Below are 27,587 nucleotides of genomic sequence, written 5' to 3'. Positions count from 1 at the left end.
AGCTTAGTCCTGTACTTTCTAAATTATCCCAAAAGCCACTGGAGGGATATACAGTTCTGAGTCTGTGGAAGACATCTGCATAACTATATCTTAAACATCTATAACCTGTTAAGTTCAAATATTTCTGTCCAGTTACATTGTACATTACAGTTACATTACAGTTTATTGGCTATAGGTTTATGAGCTCTTGATGTGCAAGACAAATTCTCTTAGAGGCAATAAAGGTTAATTCATTCAGTGAAATCATAATAGTCTTTAGAAGGGACTGAAAGAGGATGAGAAAAAAGGGAAAGTTAAAATGGGCTTAACAAGCACACAGTTACTTTTTGAATTCAAGGAGGGAGGTTTATTTTGTACGGGTGAGAAGACATAATTGGATCAATTTTTGAGGGAGAACATGGAAAGATTTATTTTTTACTTTGAGAAGAAATGTAGTTTTTCATATGGGTACATTATTTGTTCTCCAGGGTGTTTTGGAGACAAGTTGCTCTGTGTTTCTTTTATTTTATCAGGGTAGACCTGTGTTTTTAACTGTTATTTGCCTAAGGTGTGTTCTGGTCTGGTTCTGATCGACTCGACAGATGTCTGAAACCCCCACGGCATCACACTGTCATTTAGTTTACATGGAATATTTCCTACCTAAGAGCAACGTGTTTCAATCTGAAGTCTAGCTTTTCGATTTTGAATAGAAAGCCTGACATGACTTTCACTTTCCTATTTTCTCAGCAACAGTCTGGCCTCCCGGGGTCTCCTGTTGAATTCGCTCTCTGCCTGTTCTCACTCCTCCAGCTGGTCTGTGGAGAGCGAGCAGCTGCGACAGGTCACCCCTGAGGCTGGAGGAAGGGCTCTCCTGTGGGTGAAGTGTCCTGGGCTCCTGTGGGGTGAGCAGTACTTCATCAGCACAGCTGATCTTAAGGTCTTCTGTAACTGAAGGGATTGATTTGTGTTTATTTTACTTTAGCGACTTCCTAAGATTTCAGGAAAAGGTGTGTTTTGTTGTTCACATGTTTTTAAACAGTGTACGAGTAGGTGGCACTCTTCCCTGTGGCCCATAATTTCCATACCAAAGCCCCAGTATATATTAGTGCCCTGGGGTAGTGTAAAACTAGCCTGGGGAAGGCCAGTAACTATCTGAGTAACACAAAGGGGTGTTGGGCAAAGGGAGGTTAACCTTTACTTGTGTGAAACTGACTGATTTTTAGGCTCATAATGATTTTCAATATCAATTATATATACACCAAACAGACATGAAATGGTTACATACTGTAGCAGTTTGGTTCTACAGTAAGTAGTCTTGTTTCATAGTGAAATCTGTTTTCATATTTGTTGAGGGAAGAATGATTATATCTTCAGTGATTTCTGATTGTATTTCTCAACTCTCAACAGTGCTGATGATCACAGGCCTTTGCCCTGAGTCCTTGAGCTGGGGGGATCACGAGGACACCTGGACACTCAACACAGTCTGCAGCCTCACCTGCATGAGAGGTCATTCTGAACAGCAGGTTCTTACATCATTAAGAGGGAGTTATGATGCAGGGTTTTGTCATTCAGGGGTTTAAAAGATATCACATTCCTAATTATATTAAGAAATGTTGATATGAAAACAAAATAATAGAGTGATCATTTTATCACTTGATACACATTTTCTGTTTTCAGTAAATAGCTCTGCACTTTGAGTAACAAATGTTGAATGTTGTATCTCTTCATTTCTCTTGTTTTTCAAGGAATCAGTTGATAGTTTAGTGTTTCATGTTTTGTTTTGTGAAAAAAAGGAAATGTAAACTAACTTTGTAAGCAAACAAAGAAAGGTTTTCCTTATGAAATGTCTTTTTCTGAGTAAACTTCCAGTTCCTTTCATTATGTCTATGCTGTGGGGACTAAACAGATCTCTCAGCGACCTGGATAGACATTAAGATTGATTTACATTTTATATGTTTTTAATCCAAAAGTATTAAGCCGTAAATATGTTGAAGAGCTATCAAAACAAATCCTGTTTCCTGCAGATTAAAAGTTAATTTTTCAAATGTTCAAAGTGTTTATTTTTTCTGTCACTGACTGCTAGTTAAACATTTGAAGAGTTTAAATGTTTCTTTAAATGTGTGTATCTTAATCTTTTGTTCTTTAGTCTGTCCTCAAACTGCCTCCGTAAATATGGAATATTGTGTTATAGCACCAGACAGGTGTTAACTAACTATAATGCTCTTTCAGAGGGCAGGGCTGCTCTGCTCATTCAGGACTGTGATTGTTTTCCTGATCATGTGCTCAGCCCCAGGAAAGCACATTAAACCTCTCTGATGGGTTGACATTCTCTTTCAATTCTTGCCCATTACATGAAATGTCTACACAAAACCCATTGTAAAAAACATGGGATTCTCTCAAGTCTTCCATTTCTCAGGAGTCAAGCTGCAAGCAGGACTAGACTGAGCTGAACCTGCCAGGGCTAGAGCTGCTCTTCCAGATCCTTATTAGTGCTGGACCCAGTCTGGACAAGAGCAATAGTCATTTAGAGGGGGCTGTGATATTAAGAAAGTGCAAGCATCACTAGAGAATTATTTTAGCAATAGGAGTTGTCCCATCACCCAGTTGCTTGTGCATCAAGTGCACGCCTTTGTGTACATTCAAGCAACAGCTGGAGTTGTACAACAACTGCCATGAAGCACCCTAAATTCATGACTAACAGGCACCCCGAGCAGCCTGCACGGGCAAAGGAAACGCATGTAAGCTCATTAAACAAACGGGAGAATACCCTGTTGAGATGCGCTCTTCCTACATAAAAAGTGACCCCACCAAGATACCCAAACAATTTGGTTTAAGAAACAATCCAAGGACACCAGTTTATTGCAAAAATTGAACAAAAAAAACCGTACAGTCGTAACCCAGCCGGCTGTTATCCAGATGCTCCGGCGGTCCGAAGTCTGGAGCCCCGGGAGAGGAAACGCTCCAGTCAGGACAGCCGGCCGGAAAGACGGTGAGCACCTGGGACCGTGAGGCGAGTCCGGCTGCTCGAACAATTGAGAAAAAGCGTTTTTAATACATGTAGTCGCAAGTTCTGCCTCTCGCCTTAACCTACACAGTTAACAGCACATTTGGAAAGCAAAAATAAGGTTTATTCGCAGGGAGGTGTTCAATGGAGCGAAACCGTGTTTTACCCGTACTGACCATTTCCCTGTGGTATTTCCCCCACCCTCTGATTAAGTGAGCGCAGCTGTGGGCTTCTTCACAATCTACTGCGTTGCCATGCTGAGAAAAGTCAGTTAGTATCTGGGATTTTTCCGACTACAAACACAAAGCTCTTTCTTTAAACCCGAAAGCAAGAGGCTCTGCAAGCAGAGTGCAGACCGGTTGGATTCTCACCTTCGAACTGACCGCTCATCTGTCCAGTTTCACGCCACACGGGAGCTCTGCGTTTCGGCGTCCAGGCTGTTGTAGAGGACAGGAAGGCCGGGGAGCTGGAGAGGAGGAACTAGGGAATAAGACACCTGCTGGAACACCACTAACAGACCTGAGCAAGCATTAAAGATACAGGTAGCCATTTTAAATAGTAGCAACAACGATCCGTTCCATTTCGCCTGTTAAAAGATAAGAAAGTTACTGGTTTAGTTTGAGTTCAACGTCTCTTTGAAAGCCAGCAAACCTTTTTTAAAAGTGCAGTTACTTGTCGCCTTCTTAATTATTTTGAAGCTCTGATGCCTTTTCTTGTTTCATTTTGAACTTTTCCCATCTACATAGGAAGAAAACTTGTTAAACATTCTGCTACCCAAATAAAGCGATCGGTGCAAAGCCGGTATTTAAGGACAAAGACGCAATACTGCTGCCAGAACAATTTTTAAGGGAGACTAATTGAAGGCGGATAAAGATTAATCACACCTGGCTCTGGACTGTTAATTAATTAGAAATGTGTAAAACATGGACTGGATCCTGGAGTTGACCCTCAGTCTTTCCGACACAAGTAACTGGAGTCAATCCCGTTCCATACTTTTAACTACACCGCTGATGAAATAACCTTATTAAAACTTTAATTGAGGATTTAGGATTTGTTTGCAGTTTAATTCAAAATACAATATTCATCCCCATCTAACATCAATAGTAAAAGGTTAGAAGGTAGCTACACCCTTACACGAGAAACAGTTTCAGAATTCCCGTCTTTTAGCTTTGGGTCAAGCAGTAAGAATTATCCTGTTAGTGTTTGACAGTCAGTCTCACCTGTGATTACTGTACTGTGATTACTGTACTGTACGTCACTCACTGACCGTGGTTCCCTTTTCACTGTAGAACCTGTGTATACAGTGTATAATACGGTATAGATTTTTAATGTCTTTTTAAAGTAATCAAAATGAATTTGCGTCTCTTAGAGTTAATACTAATCTCCTAAACACCTGTCGCACTCTGCTTCCACTAGTTTATTGTCAGTTGTCGGATATTCCTAAACAACACTTTCATTACCTGCACTGTGCACTTGACTACAATAACTTTCACGTATTATAGTTCATGAAATAATGGCGTCTCTCATAGTAATAATAAGAAGCGATGTGATGCCCCATTTATTGCAAAACTAACTTTTACATCCTTGTCACTGTTCTGTTTTCAATGAATACACCAGTTCACTTTCTAGTTACATGCATGGCTTTTTATTTTCAAATCTTTAATCTTTAAAGTTCTATGTGGAACCTTGTCAAACGCCCATGGAAATATAAATATACTATGTCGAGACACCTACTGTGCTTAAGGAACTAAAGGGATATTCTGCCCGGACACCAGCTGGAGTACAAAACATGTAAACCAATTTAATCGCCCATGTAGTTTTTTTAAAGTTGTCTTTAGAATCATTAAAGACATTTTGTTTAAAAAATAAATTAATGCTTGATGAGAGATAAGACTGGGGAACCGCCTCATCTCGGAACTATGACTTGATTTTAGTCTGAATAAGAGATGTACATGGCCGGTTTTCTGCATGGCCGGCCTGGTGGCTCCGCGGGCTGAACCATCGGACACGTCTAAAGTTCAGAGAGCAGATCGACTCCCGGAGAGTCGTGTGAGTTAAAGTCGAGCCCCGAGCCTCCCCGTCAGTCTGAGACCTAATTCCCGGTCTGAGACCTAATCCCCGGGTGAAGCTCTCATGCTGTCGGGGTGAGTTTGTCGGAGTGGCTGTTCTCTACCACGCCGGCCGTTTTGGGGGGCTCCATTTTCGGGGCCTTCCAAAACAGGGCAAATGGGGGGTTTAAGACCTTTATAAATGCATAGATCGGAATTCAATTCGAAAAAGCAGCCCCTTATACCACTGAGACACCTGCAGGACAGGTGTGGCACAAGCAGTGAAAGAGAGGTGCAGTCCTAACTAGGAGCGACAGGGGTCTCTCTCCAGCACATTTCTCTTGATTCGACCAGCTGGCCGCAAGCTAAACGAGCCCGGCGAACAGTTTTGTAGGAGAATGTCATTGAATTGGGTTCTCTGAAAATCCTCAGCCGTTAAATACTAAATTTATGATTTGGTGAGTTCAAGTTTCTATTTATCTTCAGAACCGTCAGTGCTGAGCCCTTGTAACCGAGCGCACAGCTGTCATTCAGGAGCCGAGCCCGCCCCCAGAGTGACCTTCCTCAGCGGACACGCCCCGTCCACCTGTTCCACAGGTGCGCCCGGCAAGATGGCGGCGGGGAGAGTTTCTGCGGCGTGAGGTTCGTTTGCGTTTAATGTCGCATTTTCTTATTTTAAATACAAAAACTCAAATTTCACTTTGTGGAAGGCTTGATAAAATGTATTGCCCTTGCATCATTTGTTAATTGCATTTGTTTTTGTTTAATTTGTGTTTTAGGACGCCGAAATGAGTGTTCTGTCCATTTGAGCGTGCTCTCGAAGTTTTAAAAGTCTGCATTCAGCGTTCTTATTCTACCTTTCATGTAAGTATGTTTTGTAAGACAATGTGTGTTTCTTTTAACGAAAAAAGGGTTTTATTTAATCTTCAAACATTTGCTTTCTAAAGTCAGCAGCTGTGAAATCTCCGTTTGTCGGATTCGGGCTATAATAACGCTTTCCACTCCGAAATGATAAAATATTGTAAAGGTTTAATTTACTAATTCGTTTGTTTTTTATATCTCCAGGTGACAAAATATATCAGAAACGTGGCTTCAGTTATGAAAAAGTGTTTTTTCCAAGGTAAGTTATATTCCTGCTTTGCACTCTACTATTTAAATAGTATATGAAAGACAATGCGTATTTCCAACATTTTAACACCAGAACGGGTTTATACTAACTATAGAACTTATTTTCGTTTTGTTGTGTTTTTGTTGAATAGAAAAAGACACGCTAAGGCACTGGTTCTTTTTTTATGTTACTTTTATTCATTTATTGAATTCACTGGGCAAAGATGGATAATGCCGACACATTTTATCGATGGTTTTCAAAGCAGAGTTTATTTGAATATTATACACGCTGTAAGTGTTACCTGGTCTTGTATTTACAAGTAGCATCGAATTTCAATGTGGCTGAACGTGTTTTCTAAGTAACGAAAACGTAGGACTGAGATGTATTGGTGATTTCAATTTGTTTTTTATATTTCTTTATTCCCGCATTTTATTTAAACAGTTAATAGACTTCAGAACTTCAAGTGAATCGATTCTGCAAGTCCGATATCCTGTTAACTTGATCCTTTTCCTTTTGCCTTCAGTTCTGCGGCTCCTGGTTCTCTGCGGTCCGGCGATCTCCTTCCCAGCTCCACTCCAGCAACTCGACGACCGTTGGCCAAGTTCTTCTCGACAATGTGTGCTTTTTGTTACATTTGATTTTTGTTACCAGTGGCTTGATCTGTAATGTCCCGATTCAATGCTGTATTTTCTTTACTTGCATGTTTTCTGTTGACTGCTGCTATTGTATGTGCTTTGAATTCTGCAATAAAAACTCTCATTTCATTGTCTGCATTGTCCTGTATTTTCGAAGGTGTGAAGTGTTGTCTTGCGCGTGCGCCACGCACCGCAAGGCGACAACCCATCGCACTGACCTGGAAAAGTGCGAGGACGCCCGCCTTTTTAGATAGTCTGGGGGGGAATAGGGTCCCTAGGAGGGAGCGTGGGTCTAGCCCTGGGGGGAGGAGAAGGGAGGATAGCTCTAGCCAAGCCCCCTCACTCCCAGCAGGAGGGGAAGGCAGGCTGGAGATGGCCTCGGCCCGAGAGAGAGGAGGCACCCAGGGCGGACTCAGCCTATCAGTCACAGTTGCAACTGACAGATTTCTAAGTCCACAACCCCAGGAGACCTGCCTCTCTGCAGGGACCAAAGCCACCACCAACCTGCCATCCTCTCCTGCCGGGAGCGAGTGGGCCTGGCTAGAGCTGCGGTCAATCAGCCAGCCCCCGCCTACCCCTCTCCAATGAGGGGGGGTGGGCGAGGCTCGGCTTGATTGCTACCAGACCCCGAGAGAAACCCCAGATACTAAGTTTTTTGGCGGGAAAATCTGGACACGCTTAAAAAGGGGGTAGCCTTTGACCTTTTTAAGTCAAAAAGCGATAGGGGGTCCCCTTGCGGCCACAAACTGTAAGCAAAATCTCTCCGCCAAAAAACTCACCAACACCGGGGGTTTTCAGGGCCAAGGGAGTACAGAACTCTGCACAAGAAATCAAAGAACAAAATCAAGGTTCAATCAACAATTTATTGAGCGAAAATAGCATACAAAACAAAGCATTACAATACGTCGGATGCACAGGCTTCAAAGTGAAAATGAACATGCATTTCAATTACAAAGTGTCAAAGCACGGCTACATTAACGCAAAATACTGATACAAGTCAACAGAGTAAGAAAACATTTGCAAACAACTACAAGTTAAGATACAGAAACACACAGCACGTTACTGTTTCTCCGAGTTATCAGTCGAGGCAGCGACCGGAATGAAGACTGGAACTTCGTTGCATTTCCTGCAATAAAACAAAAATCAGTATTAACTTTCGGTTACAAACAATCTCGAAATGATCCCAGCTAGTTAGACCGAGCTTCTGTATTGAACGGACACGTTCAGAACATTTACAAGAATAAAGCGCTTAGTCTGGTGTAACTGAAAATGCTCCTGTTCAAAGAGGGTATTGAAGCAGTTACATGTCAAGTGTGAATACCCAAAGCACAATACAGCTACGGGGTGTCGATTGCAGACTCGCATTCTTTTTCTGAAACAATTTAGTTAACACAAACTATTCATCCATATCGTTATAGGCTCCGTCGTTTTGTGATGCAATTCGAAAGCCTAAACGGTTTCTGAATATTCTATTAGACGCATAAAAAAACGAAATTTATCGTTTAGTTTAGCAGAAAACGGTTTCTATAAACAGCAGGCCTACAATGTTGTCGGGTCAAAACCATTTCTGCCGGGGAGAAATCAAGTATCTCCTAGTTTGAGTCTTTTTTTTGACAAGGTGCATCACATTTCCAACAACAATTCTCGGGAGATACTTCAAAATGATACCTGTAAACGAATAAAAAGGTTTATACTTACATCGGTAATTCCAGTAGCTGAGCCAAGCATGTCCTGCCCGCAGACACCAAACTGAAAACATAAGAACACAAGTATTTAGACGATTATTTAAAGATAATTTAAACCAAGGTTTCTTAGCAGCAAACAGCGTTTTAACCAGGGCAGATGGCGCAAAATATATTTTAATGAGATACTTGTAAAGAAATGAATAAAATGTTTATACTTACTTGGATAATTACAGCAGCTAAGCCAAGCATGTCCTTCCCAAAGACAGTAAACTGAAAACACAAAAATGCAGAATTTTGAATTTAAAAACCATTTAAAGTAATAAGTATTTGTTGCAAGCTTTTTTTACCACAAATATAAGAGCACAAACGCACAAAATGCTCTGGAAAGTAACGAAAAAAAACTACAAATCTAAGTAACCTATTTCGGTTTGGAAACATGCACACCCTTGATTTTGTGAACAAAGACTTAAATTAAAAATGCTATTTAGTTCCCAACGTAAATACTTGTTTTAACCCTTTTTCTGTGATGTTTAAACTACATAATTACATGAGTTAAACTTGATCTACATTCAAACTTAGGAAAAATAAAAAATAAATAAACCATAAAAGACGCGGAACAAACGCACTCAGCTCCGCTCTCTCCAGCAGAACCTGGCGCACAGGTGCGCGGGGCGTGGCCTGCGAGAGATGTCATTCGAGTGGGCGTGGCCACAGTCTGACGTTGCAAGCAGCTTTTTTCTTGGCTCCACGTGAAAACTTATTAAAGATATCGACCTTGTTTACAGAAGCCCCCATGAGTTACAAGTTTCAATATCCTTTTTCCCCATGGCCATCTGAGTAATCACAGTTAGTGCATGAAATCCCTATTAGTGTTTGAGAGCCACAGGAATGTGAATGAAAGGATTTAGAAACACGCAGGCGAGCTGTGGGGTCTAGGACACTCACTGTGCTATAACCTGGTCTAAACTCTGCACCAAGATGTCAGATTTTACATGTGTAAACATTTATCATGCACTCAATTTACCACCTTTCTACTTCTTATTAGTCATGCAGCTGATGTGTCCATGTAATAAGTTACAGGAACATGAGAAAGTTCAAATAAGAGGACAGTATTTGATCCATGTAGCCCTTTTGGTTACTGATATCAGTTTGATTGGATAATCTCATGCAGCCATTGCTCGAAAGAAAACAGTATGTTGATTTAAAAAAAATGTCTGGATCGCCTGTACCATTCTCCCACAACTCTTTGTGTAAAGTACTTTTAAATACAGTTCCCCATGACATCCTTTCACGTTTCCCTTGGGTCATGTCAAAGTTGTAAATACTACTTTACATGCAATTTTTTTAACTGGTTAACTGCAGCAACTACTTGACTCATTAGCATAACACTAGTGCACTGTACTGAGGTACATGTTATATTCCAATAAACTCAAAATTCTCAGCCTCAGAGTAACCCCACCAGTGCTTTTGAAGAGTCGGAGCCTACCTGGTGGGAGATGAACCATTTCCTAAGCAGGTCTAGAGCAGGATCAGTGCCAGAGCCAAATGGTGTCCAGGACAAGACTCCCAAGTACTGCGAGAGCTCAGGCGCAGACTCTGGGAGCTGGTGAAAGCAGCAGGGAGGAAGAACTCAGTCAAGGAAAGCTGGCTGATTGCAAAGAGGTGTGTGAGGCCATGAGGGTAGTGGCTGCCACTATGGACACCAACAGGCAGAACTGACTCTCCAGACACCCCTCACAGCCTGCTGGGGAAGGGTCTTCCCAGTTTTTCTTTCTTTACACACACTCTCCCCCAAGAGTGGTGATGATCACAGCCCACTCATCTGGAGACCCTGGACATGTGGAGGACATGTCTGGACCTCCAGCCCCTGGACTCTCGGTCCTCTCCGGTCTGCTCTGAGACCATGCCTTAGGCTCCTCACGTCGTCACACCTCACATGACCAGCCAAACCCCTGGGTTTCCAGGTGCCTAGGAAGGGAGGACCAGGAGGAAACAGTGGTGACGCCACATTTATAGGGCTAAAAAGAGGTTTACAGAAATCATGAGAGTAAAATGAGAAACTCATATATGGGGTTGTCTGAGTACATGAGGAGACCCTAAGCAGAAACAAATAAAATGTTATTTCAGGCTCAGGTCATGATTGAAAAAAGTCACCCTGCTAGTTTGTTTAAATGTGGACTTACCAAAGCACCAGTCCAGTTCTCCGTGAAAACAGAAGGAGGCTGTTCAACATGAAAAATCAGTTAATAAAACATCAGCTAGTACAGGGCATCTAAAATACTGGAAGGAATTCTGTCTCTCAAAGTAATGCCTCAATCTCCTCAGTTAACTAAAATGACAACATTCTCATGAAACATTGTTATTGTTTTAAATACAGAGAACTCTATTAGCAAAGCATGTTTTTATAATGGGTCTGGGACACTGACTTTCTCCTTTGCGATACATCGACTGAGAGCACCATTCCAATCATAGCAGGCATCAACAAGTGTTCTGACATAGGAAGAGAAATAATATTGGGCACTGAAACGAATGTGTAAGGGTTATAAATCGCAAATCTGTATATGTATAAAGGTAAAAACTGTATAAACCATAATCAAATTATTCTCTTTCTCTCTTAATCTATTTCTGAAATAGATTGAGGTGTGCTGTGCTGAAGGGTTTAAAAAGAACACACTGAATGTTCAGGGAAAATGTATTAAAGCAATGTCATAGTGTCCTTGAAGGCTTCTGTAGGCACCTTCCATTTTGGCTCAAGCCCAGGCTGTGGTGTTTCTGAGCCAAGATGGCTTCTGAGCAGGCAGGGATCTGGAAGCAGGTGTGCACTATCGAGCTGGACACACCTGGCCATCCACATGAGGATTTTAGGGCTTTTGGGATTGGTTCTCATGGATTTAGCCAAACCCCCGTAATTAACAAAGAGGCTTATAAAAGTGAAGCCTGGGAGAAACACTTCTACATTGTGTCTTCATTGGAAGAGGAACATGAGACTTTTCATTGTGAGCTGTGTTGCCAATATTCCTGTTTCTAGAATACTGGGAGCTGTTTGGTGAGAAGAGTGAAATGTTAGTGGCTTGGAAAACTCAACCAGCCCACTGTTCCTGAAGCCAGTTAGTTGATCCTCTGTGGGACTTGACAAGCTGAGCTGTGGCTTGGAAATGCAGTAAGTAATGCTGTCCACATGTGAGATGGTGTATGAAAAGGATGTTTGAGCCAGCTCATGGGTGAGTTGAAGTTGAGTGAACTGCCACTGTGGAATTCCTAGTTGATGCTGAAGGTAGGACATGTTCAGGGTATTTCCTGTGTCAAGTGCAGTCTTTCCTCATTGCTTGACGTGCTCTAGATGAGGGGTTAGCTGGCTGCTCTTTACTCCCTCTGGAGGCAGTATGTCCTTAAGCACAGGACTATGAAATCCTCTGTACAATTAAAGTTAATTGATCTGTCTTTAAAGGCAGGATGCCCGGAAATCCCATCCCATCTTGACAGCATGCTGTTGTGGCAAAGTGAGATTCCACAAACATCCCATTCCAAAGGACTGTCTTTCAGCTCTTGAGGTAAACTGTATACCAGGAAGAGCCCAGTGTGTTTGACTTTAGGACACAAACCCAGCTTTATCCTGCTGCATAGCCAGTGACGAGAGAGCCCAGTTGGGGCACTGCTGTACTTGCCTCAGCTGTTGAAATTGGATGGTACTCTGGATAAAAATCGGTAACAATCTAGTCTTATTGCTTTCTTGCAGCAGTACCTTACCTGGACGAGTCAGTGGGAAGATATGGAGGACTTCCCAAGGCGGCTCGTGATCTGGGTAAGGTTAAACAGCTCATGCTCTCCAAGCTTGGAGAAGGAGTCGGAGTGGCCTGAGGGGGAATATTATTGAACTGTTATTCTGAGACCATACTACAATGACCAGCAAACTCAGGACTTCATGTAACCTTGGCTGAAAAAGGAGCCCTGTTGATCACATGGGGAAGAAGAGAGATGGGTGGCTGAAGCTCTCCAACAGGAATGGGACATGCTCCAGTAATGTGGGACAAAGATGTGGTGTGTATGGTGATCCTCTGACCTGTTATGATTCTGTAACTATTGTCTGAGCAATAAAGTCAAGGTGTCACTGGATGTAATTAATTTCTATGATCTGTTGGGGTGGATGTGGTTCAGTGGAAGGACAGTCATTGATAACCATGCCTTGGGGAGTAGGATTTCTTGGGCAACAATGCCATGTGAAGGAAAACGTTCCCCCATTTAATGAGGGGAAAGTTGGGGATGCATGTACAGGTATGCTGGTCTATTATTGCAAGACCAGAATAGGCATCACCAGATTTCGTTCTGCAAAAATGTCAAATGCGTTAAGTTACACAAGTCACCCACTAGTTACCTGGGAGTAGTAGGTTAAGTTGTCGTCTTATTACCGACGGGAGCTCCTTACCGTAACGTTTTTGTTGCAATGGAGCAATAACGAGTCACAGCGGTTTAGTTCTCCTGCGCCGTTGGCGGTGGGATTCTTCCGCAGAAATAAAGCGATACAGCTCGGGAAATCTGAGCAACACAACCGCACAAACGAATACAATGGGTTTGAAGAGGGAGCAACTTCAGTGAGCGCCATTAGGCTGTAAGGAAACTGTAGTACATGCCCCTGTCAGTCATCGCTTAACATACCTGTAACGCGGTGCCTCTAACGGAGCACGTCCACAAACACTGACTCTTAAAGGAGGTGCAACAAATGTAGCCCCTGAAATTACAACACGTACATTTCCATCATTGCACACAAATGTTACTTATAAAATCAAAACGGCGATCTGCTCGCTTGCTAGTCAGAAGGCTCTCCCTATGAATTCATATCATTTATCCCAAGAAATAAATGCTTCTATTATAGGGCACAAGTTCAAACGCCAACCTACAGCTTCGTGCCTATTTGCTATTATCGTTGGTCAATACGTACCCCTATCTGGTATTTTTTTTATCAAATGCCTCTCTTCAGTTGTATACTAACACGAAACAAAGTAATCACGGTCTACATATCAACTTACTGCTGGGATGAGTTGAAATGTTCTGATTCAGAGCTGCAGTTCGTGCTAATCAGAACAACAGCGATGCTGAGCGCTCAGCGCCGCACTGAGCACAAGTTCAGCTGGGCTCCAGCTTCATTCCGCACGTTTCTCGTTGCAGCTGAGCTCAGAGGTGGAGATGAGATCCAGATTGTACCGTATTAACTAGCCCGCAACCGCCTGCTAAAGCCGAAAAATCGTTGCATATGACTCCACACGATTAAACAATGTTTCACAGAGATTTATACAGCCAGGTACACTACACTTACTGTACTGTAGATGCTGTCGGCTCTTTCCCCTCTGCCGCTGAAGGAACTGCCTCAAGAGGATGAGCTCCACCCCCTTCGGCACCTGCCGTACCGACACTCCATCGAAATTATCCAGCTCCATATTTCACCATTAGATTATTCCCCCCTAACAATTTACTTATATTAAGAATTATAATGGTTTAGTTTTAGGGTAAAAGTAAAACCTTCAATTATAAGACTGAACTGAAATAACAAGCCTGATGTAAAATGAGCATCGCAATTTATACTGTAAGATATTCACACTCTGCAATATAATGACAATGTTAGTACTTCAGTGCACCTGAATCCCTGTGGGGTTCTAGTGTGAGGATGTGAAGGTACAGAACAATGAAAGATACTTGATTTGTGCACGGTTAATGTTTATTTCACAACAAGGAATATTTACACCCTACAAATATCTTTAGTTCTTGGCGGTGTGTGCTGCCTTGTGTCCGGAAGCTGAGTGTGGAGCAGGGTCCTCTTCATTAGAGAGCAGGTCATTTTCTGTTCATTTCCCCAGGCTGACCTGGAAAGGGGAACAAGAGTGAATGAAAAACCTGGAATTTCTCAGTCAAAGCCATTGGGTTTCAAACTGAATTGACAATGAAAGATACAAATCATGAAGATGACAGAACTGTATGGATTAGTACACAACTGTTTTGTCACAATATCATTTTCTATAGAGTGAAGATCCCTCAGAGCTCTACCCCCTGACCCCTGAGCCAGTAGTGGGCAACCCTCAGAAATGCCCACTGTCAAGCTGATGGACATTTGCCATGTGCTGAGTCCACTGTGCCTTTAAGAAGCTTCAAGTCTACTGCAGGAGAAACACTGTTCCTGCATCCTGAAAGGCTCCCAGCAAGCCTATTGTCTAGTTCACACGGTTGTCTACCAGTCCACTGATTCTATTTCTAACTGTTATGCACCTTGTGTCACAGATCCCTGATAACTTCACTCTAAAGTGGTAAAGAAATATATGGATTTTGGGAATAATGAAATCTGTTTCAATGTCAAAAAGGTGACTAGTGTAACTGAGTATTAGAAAGCGGGCTGTGCGTTCTACTGCCAAGCATTCAGAAGAAGCAGATCTACCTGTTCCTGTGGGGGTGTTGGGCTCAATGGTGGGGCCAACAACAGGACGAGTGGCTCTTCTGGTTGTTCCAGTTGTCTTGGTTGTAGGGGTTTGGGTGGAAGCCCTGCTCTTAGATTCTCCTTCTGATGAAATGGGGTTAAAGGAAGAGATTAAGCCTTGAAGGAGACAAATCCTGAAGCCCTGGTTCAGGAACTGGTATGTGAAAGGAAGGGAAACCAGTGAATGGAGTCTGAAAAGAGACTTACTACACTCATAAAGTCTGTTGATCTTCAGGATATCCGTTTTGGTCAGCCAGCTGCTCTGACCTATTTTCCTGTTGCTGTCCGGAATGGGTACCAGTGTTTTCAAACCACTGTGTTTAGCAAAAAATCCCCTGAAATGAAAAAAGTCTTTATGAGGTTTTCGGCTTTATCATGGATCAATGTTTCAGATTGTAAACAGCTCAATGTAACGGTAGTGGAACAAGTGGAACCATGTTTTCCTTTCTGAGAAATACCCAAAAGATGAGAATATTCAAATCAGTTGAGATTCTTTTTTAGAGACTGTGTACATGTAAAGTGCTTACTATTACAATGAGGAAGAGAATATGCTCTTCTCCTTTCAAAAAAGGATCATAAGATCTAAACACATAACAGTCAAGAAAACCTCTCCCTATAGAACTAATGCAAGATCAGTAAGGGCTCCTGGTGAAGATGACAGATGTTGTAAAGACATTTCATCATTGATCACATTCAGCTTTTACACTGCCTGTTTTCTTCAACAAGAAGAAAGTTCTGTTTAACATGTGAGATTCCTTCATCTCATTTCCCAAAGAGAAGATACTGAATATTTCACTTACGATTTGTAATGCAGAATTGAGTCATAGTCATAAGGAGTGCCCAGGTTATTGGTGACTCTCTTAACAAAGTCACTTTCAAAACCTTGCGGAACAGAAAACATTTAATTTAGTTTGCAGTAAGTTACAGCCTCTCAATGGGTCAGGTTTTATTTGGTTTAAAGGCTCCCCAGCACCAAAGAGAAAACTGGTCAAAGGACAGCAGATACGAATGTTGCTCCTCTGTTTCAAGACACAGCTTTGTCTTCATCCTCACTAGTCAAGATTATGTTGCCAACAGACATTTTCTCAGTTTTCCTACTCAGGAAAACAGGAACCTTGTAGGGAGGCGTCTGCAAAAACCTTAAGATAAAGAGGTTCATATAAAAATCCCAAAGGAGATCAAAAGAAAACTTCCAATCCAATACCAGACCAATATAATCTACAGTAGGTCCAGCCTTCGTAGTGCTGCTCTTACTGTGTTAAAAACACGTCAAAACATGTTTTTCTTAAGGAAATTCTGATACAGCTAGCTAAATGTCCTTAAGAAAAATTGGACCTATTGCATCTTTTATGCACAAATTAGCTTTTTAATTATCTTCCTGAGTAACCGACCCCTGACAGTAAGTGCTCCACACCTGGCGTGATGTTATCCCACAGGACCTTGATGTAGCGGTCTCTGTCGCCCCGGTTGTGCTCATGGATGAAGCCCAGGGCATGCATCATCTCATGGCTGATGATGTTTTTCTGCACGCAGCCAGTCCTGGACAGTGAGATGTCCTGTTGCCCTCCTGTGCGTCCAAGGGAAGACCAACAGCTTCCAAGCCAAAGACACACAGCAGACCAGAAATCAGTGTTTTGCAACATGAAAAGACAATGTACGCTCCTGTGCTCATCTGGATCCTCTGTTAGATCACTGGTCCCACAGCAGTGACACAAAATAGCAGCAGATCTCATTTGACAGTAACGTACCAGAAAAACATATTTATTAAGTGACTTCTTAGAAACTGCCCCCCCCCCCCAAAAAAAAGCTCTGAACTTTTGTATCCTTGCACTTCTAAAAGACAACATTTTACACCACTGATTGGGGTTCTGTGGTCTCAGGACAGGAGTTAAGCTTTTATATTATAATGTTTTTTGTTCAATATACTCTGCAGTGCAAAACCTTCAAAGTCTTATACAGGTTACTGTATGTTATGAGCATCACCAGTTTTATCAATGCCTTTAGTTTTGGGGAGAAGAAACCAAGCTTGTCAAAAAAATTTAATTCACATTGATCAGAATCATCCAAAATTCAAGAACTCGACACCTGTGCATCAATCATTAAACACTATATTGACCGATACACTACATTTACCGTAGAAGTCTTCCATTTACTATGGAAGTCTTTTCCAGGTGTTAACATTTATCCCTTGCTACCGCTCAAGATTTGTATTACAAAACGCAGACCAGCCAGAATCAACATTTAGCTTAAAAACAAATAGCTGCATAAAAAAGCAATGCAAAATCTGAAATAAAATTTAAACAATTTAAAATTTTCATGCCGTGCATCTATAAACATTGGCGTAAAAGTATTATTTCTTCACTTAGAGGTTTAGGTGATTGCTTGTCTATGAACAACAAAGAACTTTGCTATTACAATGCCTGAAATTGAAGTCTTAATGAAGAGAGTGGTTATATGCATTTTCCCACTTGTAGGGAGCTTTTCCTGTTTAAATAGGATGGGCAAATGTTTTATAAAAAAACATCTTCAGTAAATTTTGGAGTTCCAACCTCAGAGCCACCTTCTCTGCTCTGCTGTGAATTTGACTAAAGGATTCTGTATAATGTTGAACTCACCCATCGAGGGAGCGGAAGTTTAAGTAATCTCTCTCTCTGGATCGGGGAGTGAAGACGATACAGGTGACAGTGGAGATCGCAGACAGGGCTTGATTGATCTGTACTCTTTGAGGAACAGCTGTGGAATAAAAGGGGAAAAATAAGTCCTGGTCATTTTTCCTTGAAAGAATCATAAGACTGATTATGCTAATGTATCACTGTGTATAGTCATTTCAGATTCATAACTAACACAAGGGCACAAAGCTATTTGGAAATGGGATTTAAATTCCTCAAAGGAGATGTGGTACTGTGTAAGACTGGACTGTACCTTGTCTGAATGAAAAGTTTGAAATTGATATGTAAAGGTGTACTCACAGAATACTGGGTCTATGACGTATGGTATGTACACAGCTCCATCAGAGGACTTGGGCCAGAAGCACTGTCGACCTCTGGGACAGATCAGAGCGCTCCTCTGGTTGGAGTAGGCAATATCTGTAAATCTGATGGAGTGGCGTGATGTGAAGGGCATTGCTGGAACAAAAAACAGAAGGAAGAGTCCATTAAATTCTCTCAATTTAATTAGAGACTGAGGTTTCCTGTCATTTGACCATTCCTTTGAAGTTGAAGAAATGAGATATAATATGTGCATTTTTACACAACTGAAACTGCCATGTATTTGCTACAGACATCAGAACCAGTTGTTAAATTTTAATTTGTTTGTCTTTACTCTTTAAATATTGGTGGTCTTCTCTTCATGAGAGCATTTTAACATGCACTAGTTTTTGCCATTTAAGTCACATTTAAGCAATTAAGTGCCGCCAGACTGAGTAAGTAAAAGTACCTGATATGAGGTGCTTTAAAGTCGCATATCCCTGTAAGTCTACCATCTAAAATGCCATTTAATTAATACATCCATTAAATCACTTTAGCAAAGCATTGACAGAGTTTTTCATTCCATCTTCAGTTGTTGGGCAACTTGGGGGAAAAACGTTCTTAAGTGGACAATATTCTAAAGCAGTGACTGTCTCTTAAAACTACTTGCTTCATCCTGTCCTTCTGGGAGGCCAGCTGACACTTGAGAATAATGAATGACACTTACTTTCCACAGAGTTGACATTAATAATCACTTCCATGGCAGAAACTTCATCGCCTGAGACAACAGGGCACAAAAACATTAGTTAATTCCGAAGAGGTGGAGTGTAGAGAAATTGTTTGGAGTAAAGTGCAATACACTTGAGAATATCAGCTTGAATGCTGTAGGTTAATTTAGCTCAGACATGATCTTGTCAGTGTTTGTTCCCCAACTTATGCAAGGACAGCTGCAATAGACTAATATGTTATGTGTTCGGTATGTTTAGTTCATCACAGGCCTGTAGTTCACTTGTCTTTGTTGTTTTTTCTCATTTGTCCTCTTTCTCTAAGACATTGTCACTCACCACCTTTATCCTCTGCTGTTTGGACTCTCTCTGTAACCTAAAAGACATTACAAAACAAATAAGAGATGAGTATCATGGCTTTTACAAAGTCTCCAATATCCCAATAACAGGAGCAATACTTCAACATGATTGGAGAAGGATTTACATTTAAAATTCCCAAGTAGCCCCACCTACCAGCACTGGAGAGGCAGAAATCTGGAAAACTGGGAGAAGGACAATGATCCAGGCGAGGAGCTCCATGTCTAAAAGGATCTGAGCAGCAGTGAAGGTGCTGGGATGAGAGTTCAGCAGCAGTCTGGCTGGAGGTGAGAGCTGGAGGTGTCCAGTGCCCCAGGGTGAGAAGTGAAAGCCCTTATATAATCCCAGAGAGCCCCAGTTGCGTCACCTCTGGCTTTTGTGCCTGGGAATGGGAATACTGACCTGGTAGGAAAAACAGGAATGGTGAATTGATGAGATGCAGGAATGCAGGCTTGTCACTTTGTAATGCCAGTCCAGACTGCAAGCTCTTCCCTATCAAAATCACAACCCAAGTCATCCTTAACCAATACTATGTAAAGTTCCAAAGCAACTAATGTTTTAGACTAACACATCTGCATACTAATGTACAGATAGCAACACACAAGTGCAAGATGGCTGCCTTATTTTGTTCTGCCTCTGTCCTCTACTGTAAATATTCAGCCAAATAGCATCTCTGGCTATGTTCAAAGAAAAATATTGAAATAATACTGCAAAAATGTTTTTGTAGAAATCTTTGTATGAGTCTGAGAACTTGAAGAAGGGACATGGTTGGTGCTACAAGAAAATTGAATATCCTTTTCTGTGTTGACTTACCCATAAACATTCATAAGCACTTTATCCCAAGACACCAATATCCACAGCCACACACCTCCATTAAAAGGCAATTAGCAGTTACTGCACTAGAAACCATGTTAGCAAAAAAATGTTTTTCTTCACAGTTCTATTGATTATTCTCTCATCAACGTCCTTGGATGACCTGGTCTTTACTGATTGCTGACTCCTCCAGTAGTTTTTCTTTTTCAAAATGTTCTGTATCGTTGAGCTTCTGGTGCCCAAACCCACTGCAATGGTTCTAACTGGCTCTTACCTTCACACATGTTACCTTCTTTGTGATGGACAGCTCTCTAGTTGTCATCTTGTCTTCTCTTTTCTTAACTCAAGAGGCAGATTCAAAAATTATCTTCAAGGACTGAAACCAAAAACCAAGACTATGTATCACAGCTCTTTTATTACAGCCACTTGTCCCAGTACTCATGCTCACCTGACTGAACACAACACATGACTTTGTTTTAACACGGATTAACATGTATGCAAAATAGTATCAAGAAATAAATCACTGTATTTTTGCATAAATAGTTTTCATTAGTATACAGCAAAAATGTGAAATTTCACCTCAGTCCCAATATTTTTACTTGTCACTGTATGTTTTTTACCTTGTGCAGAAGAAACAGTGAAAGCATTTGAGTCAAATACTGTGAAAAACTTATGTAAATCATAACAAAACAAAATGTTCCCATTTTCTACTTAATCTTTGTTTTTTAGTGTCATAGTCAGACAAAATACTTACAACCCTGAACTATTTGCCTTCACAGTTCAAATGATTATTCTGTCACCAACTGCTGTCATCTTCCTTGGATGATCTGGGCTTTACTAATTGCTTACTGCTTCAGCAGTTTTTATTTTTCAAAATGTTCTGTATCACTGATTTTGCAATGCCCAATCTCTCTGCAATTGGAATTTACTTTGCTCTTATCTTCACGTTTGCTAGCTCTTTCATCACAGACAGCTCTTATCTTCTTATCTCCTGCCTTAACTCAAGGGGTAGATTCAAAAATAAACTCCAAAGCTTGAAAACAAGACTAAATACTCACAGCTCTTCCAAATGTTGCCAAATCATGCAATATTAAACCCCTGAGTTATTAGAAACAGCTGACAGCCATTTGTCCCAGTAATTATGCTCACCTGACTGAAACCAACAAATAACATTGCTCTAACATGGATTAACATGTATACAAAATAATACCTAGAACTACAATTTTGTACTTTTTCTTCACATTAATCTTTTTTCCTTAAAATGTCGCAATGTAGCAAAAATGCCTAATTTTACCTCACTGTCCCAATATTTTCACAGTATGTTTTTCACCTTGTGCAGAAGAAACAGTGAAGGCATTTGAGTCAAATACTCTGAAACATTTATGTAAATCTGGACAAAATGGTCCCTTTTTCTGCTTCATCTTTGTGAGAGAGTTTTTGGGGGAGTTTTGAATCTACTTATAATATATGCTGTACCTCTAAATTAGAATACATTGCCTTGGCAGCAGTAAGAATACAAGATGGACATGAACTCACACACATTGTACTGTATTAGTGCAGGACAGTGGAACCTGTTTAAAAGTGTCATTTGTAAAGAGCTTTGGCAGGTGTGACCAGTCTGAGGTAATCAGGACATTCCAGTAACAGCACATGATGCAGATTTGAGATACAGCAGAATGTACAGCCTGAGTGAAGGGCTGTGGTCACTATCGTAAAATTGACCATTTTTGAAAAGTAGTTTAGAAACAATGACCTGACGGATAAGGTCATGAGGCCATTGTTCCTCTTGTGTAGAAGACCAGCTGGGCTATGATTACTGTAGTTGGGTAGCTGGTTAATTACAGTTTGCTCATGTACAGAGCTCAGGGCACAATCATCCAGACTGCTCTCAGTTCTAAGTCTTGGAACCCTGACACCTGCTGATTTCTATTCCTGATGACCTCTGATGCATATCTGAACTAATCACTTAGCAATATAAACAGTGACACTGTAGTTAAACAAGAGCTTCAGCAGGTGTGACCCTACCGCAGTTCCCACGACATTCCAAAATGAAAGAAAATACCATGAAGACCAGATTACAACGTACTGCTGTGGTGAAGTGGACAGGACCTTCACAGGACTAAACCTCTGGTCGGCTGGTTAGTTACATTATGAGGCTCAAACTGATGTGAAAAGCCTTCAAAAATATAAAGTAGCATTTTATACTGCCATCCCTTTCAGTTCCCACTTACTAGAGAGCTGGGACTCTTGTGTTCTGTGTGCGAGTGAAACAGACTTAAATAGAGTTGTACGGGAGACCGTGTCTGTATCTGGCCTGGAGAAAGCTTGTGTAGCTGCAGTTGTAGAGCACTGGTCTGGTTCTGCTCTGGACACGAGGCCTCTCATATGGGCCTTTGTGCTTTCTCTGCATCTAATTTATTTTCTGATCCAAACAAGCATGATCTGCACAGTCACAGCTGTTTCTTTAAGGGGAGAGGTCTGTTGACACACAGATTGCCCAGTTGTCCCAGGTTCGAGAGTATCCACAATCCTTCTGGTGCCTGTCACCAATAATCCTCTACTGCAAGCCCAATACACGAGAGCCTACTCCGTTCATGGAATCAGATGCAGAATGTGTTTCCATTTGAAAACGACTACAATTGGAAACCAGATAGAAGTATCCAAGTATCACAAGACAGACGCAGCTTTGCTACATTATTGTGTACGTTTTATTCCTCAAACTTTTAATACCAGATTCAGATCAGTAGTCAGATACCTCATATCCTTTTTTAGACTGGCTTTCACGAGCTGTATCACAGACAATATCGTGAAGCCAGTTCTGTCCTTCAGAAGTGAGGAGTCACTCTTTCTGAGCTCCACACCTTATATCTCAGTCGCCTCACCCAGAGGCCCTTGTATTTCTACAGCCTTTACTTCTCGCCTCGCTGCTGCATTGATTTCACTTTCCTGCAATCTCACATTTATATTGATTGACTGGGCCAGTTGGAGTTTGCCTGGACTGACACTAAAACGGACAACAGAGAAGAGAAGAAAAACTTCTCTGGAGAGAACTCAAGCCTGCCTTGAGAGTAGAGAAGAGATGTTTTGCTCAGGAAATGGTGTAAGACCTCTAGTTACGACAAAAACAAACGTTTGCCTTTTTCTTTAAACTTTTCAATCAGTCCGAAAGTTGAACATTTCTTTTAGGAAACCGTTACTGATAAAATAATGGTCAAAACTGTTCTTGGTTTCACAATAACTGGCATGAGGTGCTACTGTTTGTTTAGGACTTAATGTGTACACATGGGATTTTTTCTTTTGGAGACAGTCGGGTGCTTGTTTTAAAACTTTATCTCTAAATAGCACTCCCAAACTCAAAATAGAACCAGCATTTGGTTCTTTACTGGGAAACACTGTCACTGACAGAAATAATCTGTAAAAAAAGGCAACCGAGTTCACAATGGAATTTTCTATCACAAGATTCTGGTAAAAATGAGGATTGCGGCAACAAGGGATTTCTGGAACCACTTGCAACACCTTGAAACGAGAGTCTAAAAGGGTTTCCTACGTCCGTTTCCAGCACCACAACGGAGACTACTCACTCAGCATAGCGGCTCTGAGCTCTGCAGCCCCTCTGCAGTGTGAGGGGACAGTGAAGCCCTTGATAATCAAGGACCCCACTGAGGTGAGCTGCTGAAGCAGATGTAGAGATACTGAAGTTAAATGGAACAATGTTGTGAGCTTGAGCTTTGAACAGTAAATATGTGCAGTATTCAATTTTCAACTGGTAATTTTTTTAGGCATTTTAATTGAGCAGTATACTGTAGGCTTAGACTCAATTTAAAACACCCTCTCTGATGCTTTGTTCAATTTTATACTTTTCTTCTCCAATTACAGGTTTTACTTAAAGTTTCAATTCCAAATAGGTTTAGGGAAGTGTTTCCTTTTGTGTAGCACAAAGCAGGCATGTCTTGGTAAAGCTCTCGTGGTAACACTGCTTCAACAGCATTTAAAGAGGAAATGACCTCACACAGTGCAGTTAAGAGAACAGGTTTGCGTATGTGTAAATGTTAAATGGCACGAAAAGGATCACCCGTCACTTACAAAACATTAGCAGATGAGACCTGTTTGTATTGTTTATTTGTGTAGCTAGGAAGGTTTTACAGAGTTTAAGTTAGTCTTTGTCCAGTTTTTGAGACATCCGTGGATGAAGCGTTTTTCTCGTTGTAAGGACATAGCTCTGGGGAAGAGAACAAAAAGTGGTCATTTCAGTTAAAGTGAATTTAACAAAATTACAACATTCATCTGTGTGAGTAACAGCTTACTAAAGACAGGTGGCTGTGAAAGAAGCACTATACTACTAAAATACTGTCTGTAGTTGTATACTGAGTAAGAATGAACATATTGTATGATGATAGATGTGGAATAGTACACCATATTAGTACCCCTTAGATTGAGGTACCTGAGGGTTTCAGTGCCTTCTGGTCCAGTAGGGGTTACAAATCACGAGCACCTTGTTTGAGAGCATTACCAAGGTCTGACTCAGTCCCTGCTCTTGCAAGAGATTAAAAATAATTCTCAAGGGAATGTTGTCCCTGTAAGGACAGTACACAGGGCTCTAACTCAAATTCTGTCCATTATACAGTATGCACTTCTCAACTATAGTACCGAGTAGTGTATAACAGTCAATACCTTCATTTGCTGACCTTTTTCCCCAATTCTAGGTTGCAGGGGAACTGGAGCCTATCTCAACAAACAGGATACACTATGGACAGAACACCAGTCCCTTGCAAGTTAGACACAGAAATGCATGCATTCATACTGTACATACAGTAGGGCCAATTTTTCCCCCAGAGGCCAATTAGCCTACCAGGAAACTGGTAGAGACCAGAGCACCGAGAGGAAACCGGGGAGAACACACAAACTCCAAGCAGGTAACACCCCAGGTCTGGAATCGAACCTGGGGCCCCAGTGCTGCATGGCAACACTACTCACCACTGAGCCACCCTGTGTATAGTAGTGCCAGTAGTGAAAACTCACCTTTGTCTAGGTCAACGTAAGTTGGAGGAGGTAGTCCCAGGCAATACAACTGCTTCAGGTACTCTTCCCTGTATTCTAAACGAAGCTCTCGGGATCTAGCTAAAAACAAATACACATTATAAATATCTAACCATATTATTAACACAAAGCAAGCTTATGCAGAGGTAACCAGAAGATAATTTCGCAACTCTGTAATTTGTAGGAGCATAACAAGAGCATTATAATGGCTCGCGTACATTTATGCCCAGCTTTGGTTTTAAGTAAAATTGAAGTGGAGTTAAAACCCGAGAACATCTGCTTTTTCTTTACCCAAAGAGTTACAACCTTTGAGCCGATATCCTATAGTTCCTGGAAAGAAGCCAGGCTGAGATCACTGGGCAAAACTAAATATCAGACAGATGACGAGAGGAGGCCATTTGACCCATCTAGTCTTCTCCTGCACTAAAGGCACTTCCGTGAGACAGTGGTTTTGCCTCTTGGTAGTTGACGCCTACTTGGGCACATGAGGAGGCCTCCCACAATTTCACTGCCGTCTTATTCTAGTCAGGGTTTTGTACAGTAACACATTATCCGTGATGAAACGATGGGAGAACTTACCAAAGATATAGAAGGAGTGAGCCAGGTGCTCCCCCTCTCTGCTGGTGAGGTCCAGCAGCAGGCACTCGGGGCAGGTCTCCATGACTGTGCCAGTGGTGTTGCCAAGGACTTCAACAAAATCAGAACAAAGGATTTTACTTTCCATTAAAATTCCCCGCCGCCCATGAACAACCTGTTCTTTAACAATGACATAAAAAAGCATTTTGAAACCTGGAGTCAAGTGAGAAGATTACTGTGGTATTCCAAGTACATTTACAACAAACTATATTCATTTATTTGGGAGGAGAGGGAGAAGCTGCAACATACTCTAGAAGACCACTTTTTATTTATATATATACACACACACTCTGACCTAGTTTTTGTGACATTCTTCTCTGCTATTAGAATATTTATATATTTTTTAGGAAGTGTACGGTTTGTTAAGAACTGCAGTGGGATAGAAGTAATTCTGTTAACTAGGACTTAATACCTCCTCTCCCCCCAGAATATTTGCAAACAGGTAGTACATACATTCGAAGGTTAGAACCCCACTGTTGTTTATCATGTTCATAACTGTAGATGTCCAAATGCACGTGTTCCTGTAATCAGAAAATAAGAACTGTTTAGATTGAACAGCATACACCTGTGCACCTTTATTCCTCTAGAGCCTTTTACTCAGTCCTGCTTGTACTTGGAAAAACCCACTACCTTCTGCTTGAGCCCTCCTTCTGGATAGGGAGGGAAATTATGAACAGCTAATCAAATCTAACCTGCACGTCTCTGGGGGGTGAAAAAGAGTTCGCTCAGGACAGCCATGCCAACATGAGGCATATATATATATAAGTTACACAGACTCCCCAAAATGGAATCAAACCCAGAACTCTAGAGTTGTAGAGTGACATACTATGCCATATGCCATATGAATAAAGCCCAGCCTGTGCCTCTGGCAAGTCATCACAAAACATTTCCAGTGGACAGTGCAAACCTACTTACATCTTGTAACCCTGATTCAAAACCGTTGTATTGGCAGTTAAAGGTGAGAACTCTATCCAGGAGCTCTGCAGGTCCTTCAGCATGTCCTGGTAGACCTTATAATCTGTAGCTGCTGCAAGCAGAAACCATTTTCCAAAGATCTGTGTGCAGGCAAAAAAAAAAAGAAATAGTACTTGGTATAAGACAGTCAATTCTAAGTTATTACATTACACCCTGACCTACAAAGCATGTTATGTAAAACTTTATTTTAACAGTTGTCCAGCAAGTCTCTGTGATTTTTTGTCAATATTTAATAGGATTTCCTTTGAGGCCTGACTTGTGAATTAATGTTCTGCTGTAGTTGGGACATTATCCTTTTTTCAAAACATTGACTGAAACATCAGCCTAAATAAAACAATAAGTCATACATTTCATATTTGGATTTAAAGCACTAAATAAAACCTATTATTGGAGAAAAGAATGTTATAAAATTTAACAAAGCGTTAGAGAGGGAATTTTAAATTGAGGTTTGCATGCAGGTCTACAGCTCATCAAAATGTACTGTATTCTGCTTTCATTCAAAATTGTTAAATTACCAGTTGAAAATTGATATCACACAATTATTGTTCAAAGCTTGAGCTAACAGCATCATTTGTTCCATTAATCCCAAGCAACAGGTCTAATATGATGGAACATCTCAGTCTCTCTACATCTACTCCAGTAGCTCACCTCAGTGGGATCCTCGATTATCAAGGGCTTCACTGTCCCCTCACACTGCAGAGGGGCTGCAGAGCTCAGAGCCGCTATGCTGAAAACGGCAGCAAAGTACAGCAACACCATGGCTTCGAGAGTGAGTAGTCTCCGTTGTGGTGCTGGAAACGGACGTAGGAAACCCTTTTATACTCTCGTTTCAAGGTTGTTGCAATTGGTTCCAGAAATCCCTTGTTGCTGCAATCCTCATTTTTTACCAGAAACTGGATCTTATGATAGAAAATTACAATGTGAACTCACTTTGGGAGTGCCGTTTTGAGAAAGTTTTAAAACAAGCACCAGAGTGTCTCCAAAAGAAAAATTCCCATGTGTACACATTATCTCCTAAACAAACAGTAGCCCCTCGTGCCAGTTATTGAGAAACCAAGGACAGTTTTGACCATTATTTTATTAGTTACGGTTTCCTGAAAGAAACGTTCAAATTTTGGACTGACTGAAAAGTTCAAAGAAAAAGGCAAACGTTTGTTTT

The 27,587-nt window shown here is 41.3% G+C and overlaps 1 protein-coding gene and 4 long non-coding RNA genes across 7 annotated transcripts; 2 read left to right on the top strand and 3 right to left on the bottom strand.

The window, feature by feature from the left end:
* Nucleotides 1–2,194: 2,194 nt before the first annotated feature.
* On the bottom strand, nt 2,195–3,776 carry LOC138224198 (uncharacterized). Its single transcript, XR_011182548.1, has 3 exons — nt 3,635–3,776; nt 3,355–3,449; nt 2,195–2,999 (listed from the first exon to the last, which is right to left on the bottom strand). It is a non-coding gene; the product is annotated as an uncharacterized lncRNA (long non-coding RNA).
* Nucleotides 3,443–6,907, top strand: LOC107078925 (uncharacterized). The gene is made up of 5 exons (XR_011182550.1): nt 3,443–3,525; nt 5,518–5,673; nt 5,811–5,895; nt 6,097–6,151; nt 6,663–6,907. It is a non-coding gene; the product is annotated as an uncharacterized lncRNA (long non-coding RNA).
* A 710-nt stretch (nt 6,908–7,617) lies between these two features.
* On the bottom strand, nt 7,618–13,793 carry LOC138224310 (uncharacterized). Of its 3 annotated transcripts, XR_011182761.1 has the most exons (7): nt 13,484–13,793; nt 13,113–13,185; nt 10,643–12,313; nt 9,946–10,427; nt 8,679–8,729; nt 8,473–8,523; nt 7,618–7,900 (listed from the first exon to the last, which is right to left on the bottom strand). It is a non-coding gene; the product is annotated as an uncharacterized lncRNA (long non-coding RNA). The 3 variants fall into 3 exon arrangements; XR_011182763.1 differs by lacking the exons at nt 13,113–13,185; nt 13,484–13,793 and adding an exon at nt 12,883–12,982; XR_011182762.1 differs by lacking the exons at nt 9,946–10,427; nt 10,643–12,313; nt 13,113–13,185; nt 13,484–13,793 and adding an exon at nt 9,061–9,676.
* On the top strand, nt 11,531–12,577 carry LOC138224309 (uncharacterized). Its single transcript, XR_011182760.1, has 3 exons — nt 11,531–11,619; nt 11,908–12,010; nt 12,196–12,577. It is a non-coding gene; the product is annotated as an uncharacterized lncRNA (long non-coding RNA).
* Nucleotides 13,794–14,159: 366 nt separating the features above from the next.
* Nucleotides 14,160–27,410, bottom strand: LOC102686567 (hatching enzyme 1.2-like). Its single transcript, XM_069180857.1, has 17 exons — nt 27,077–27,410; nt 26,369–26,508; nt 25,907–25,974; nt 25,397–25,504; nt 24,800–24,898; nt 20,535–23,999; nt 20,055–20,156; nt 19,124–19,369; nt 18,950–18,986; nt 18,613–18,663; nt 17,889–18,044; nt 17,535–17,652; nt 16,334–16,512; nt 15,720–15,801; nt 15,127–15,254; nt 14,881–15,003; nt 14,160–14,314 (listed from the first exon to the last, which is right to left on the bottom strand). Exons 8-17 carry the CDS (start codon nt 19,187–19,189, stop codon nt 14,286–14,288), a joined length of 969 nt encoding a protein of 322 aa, XP_069036958.1. The 5' UTR covers nt 19,190–19,369; nt 20,055–20,156; nt 20,535–23,999; nt 24,800–24,898; nt 25,397–25,504; nt 25,907–25,974; nt 26,369–26,508; nt 27,077–27,410; the 3' UTR covers nt 14,160–14,285.
* Nucleotides 27,411–27,587: the final 177 nt, after the last annotated feature.

The sequence above is a fragment of the Lepisosteus oculatus genome, chromosome 19 (assembly GCF_040954835.1).
Source record: "Lepisosteus oculatus isolate fLepOcu1 chromosome 19, fLepOcu1.hap2, whole genome shotgun sequence".
Classification (NCBI taxonomy): Eukaryota; Metazoa; Chordata; class Actinopteri; order Semionotiformes; family Lepisosteidae; genus Lepisosteus; species Lepisosteus oculatus.
The sequence above is the reverse complement of the archived record's forward strand: the minus strand, read 5'-3'. Positions and strand labels throughout refer to the sequence as shown.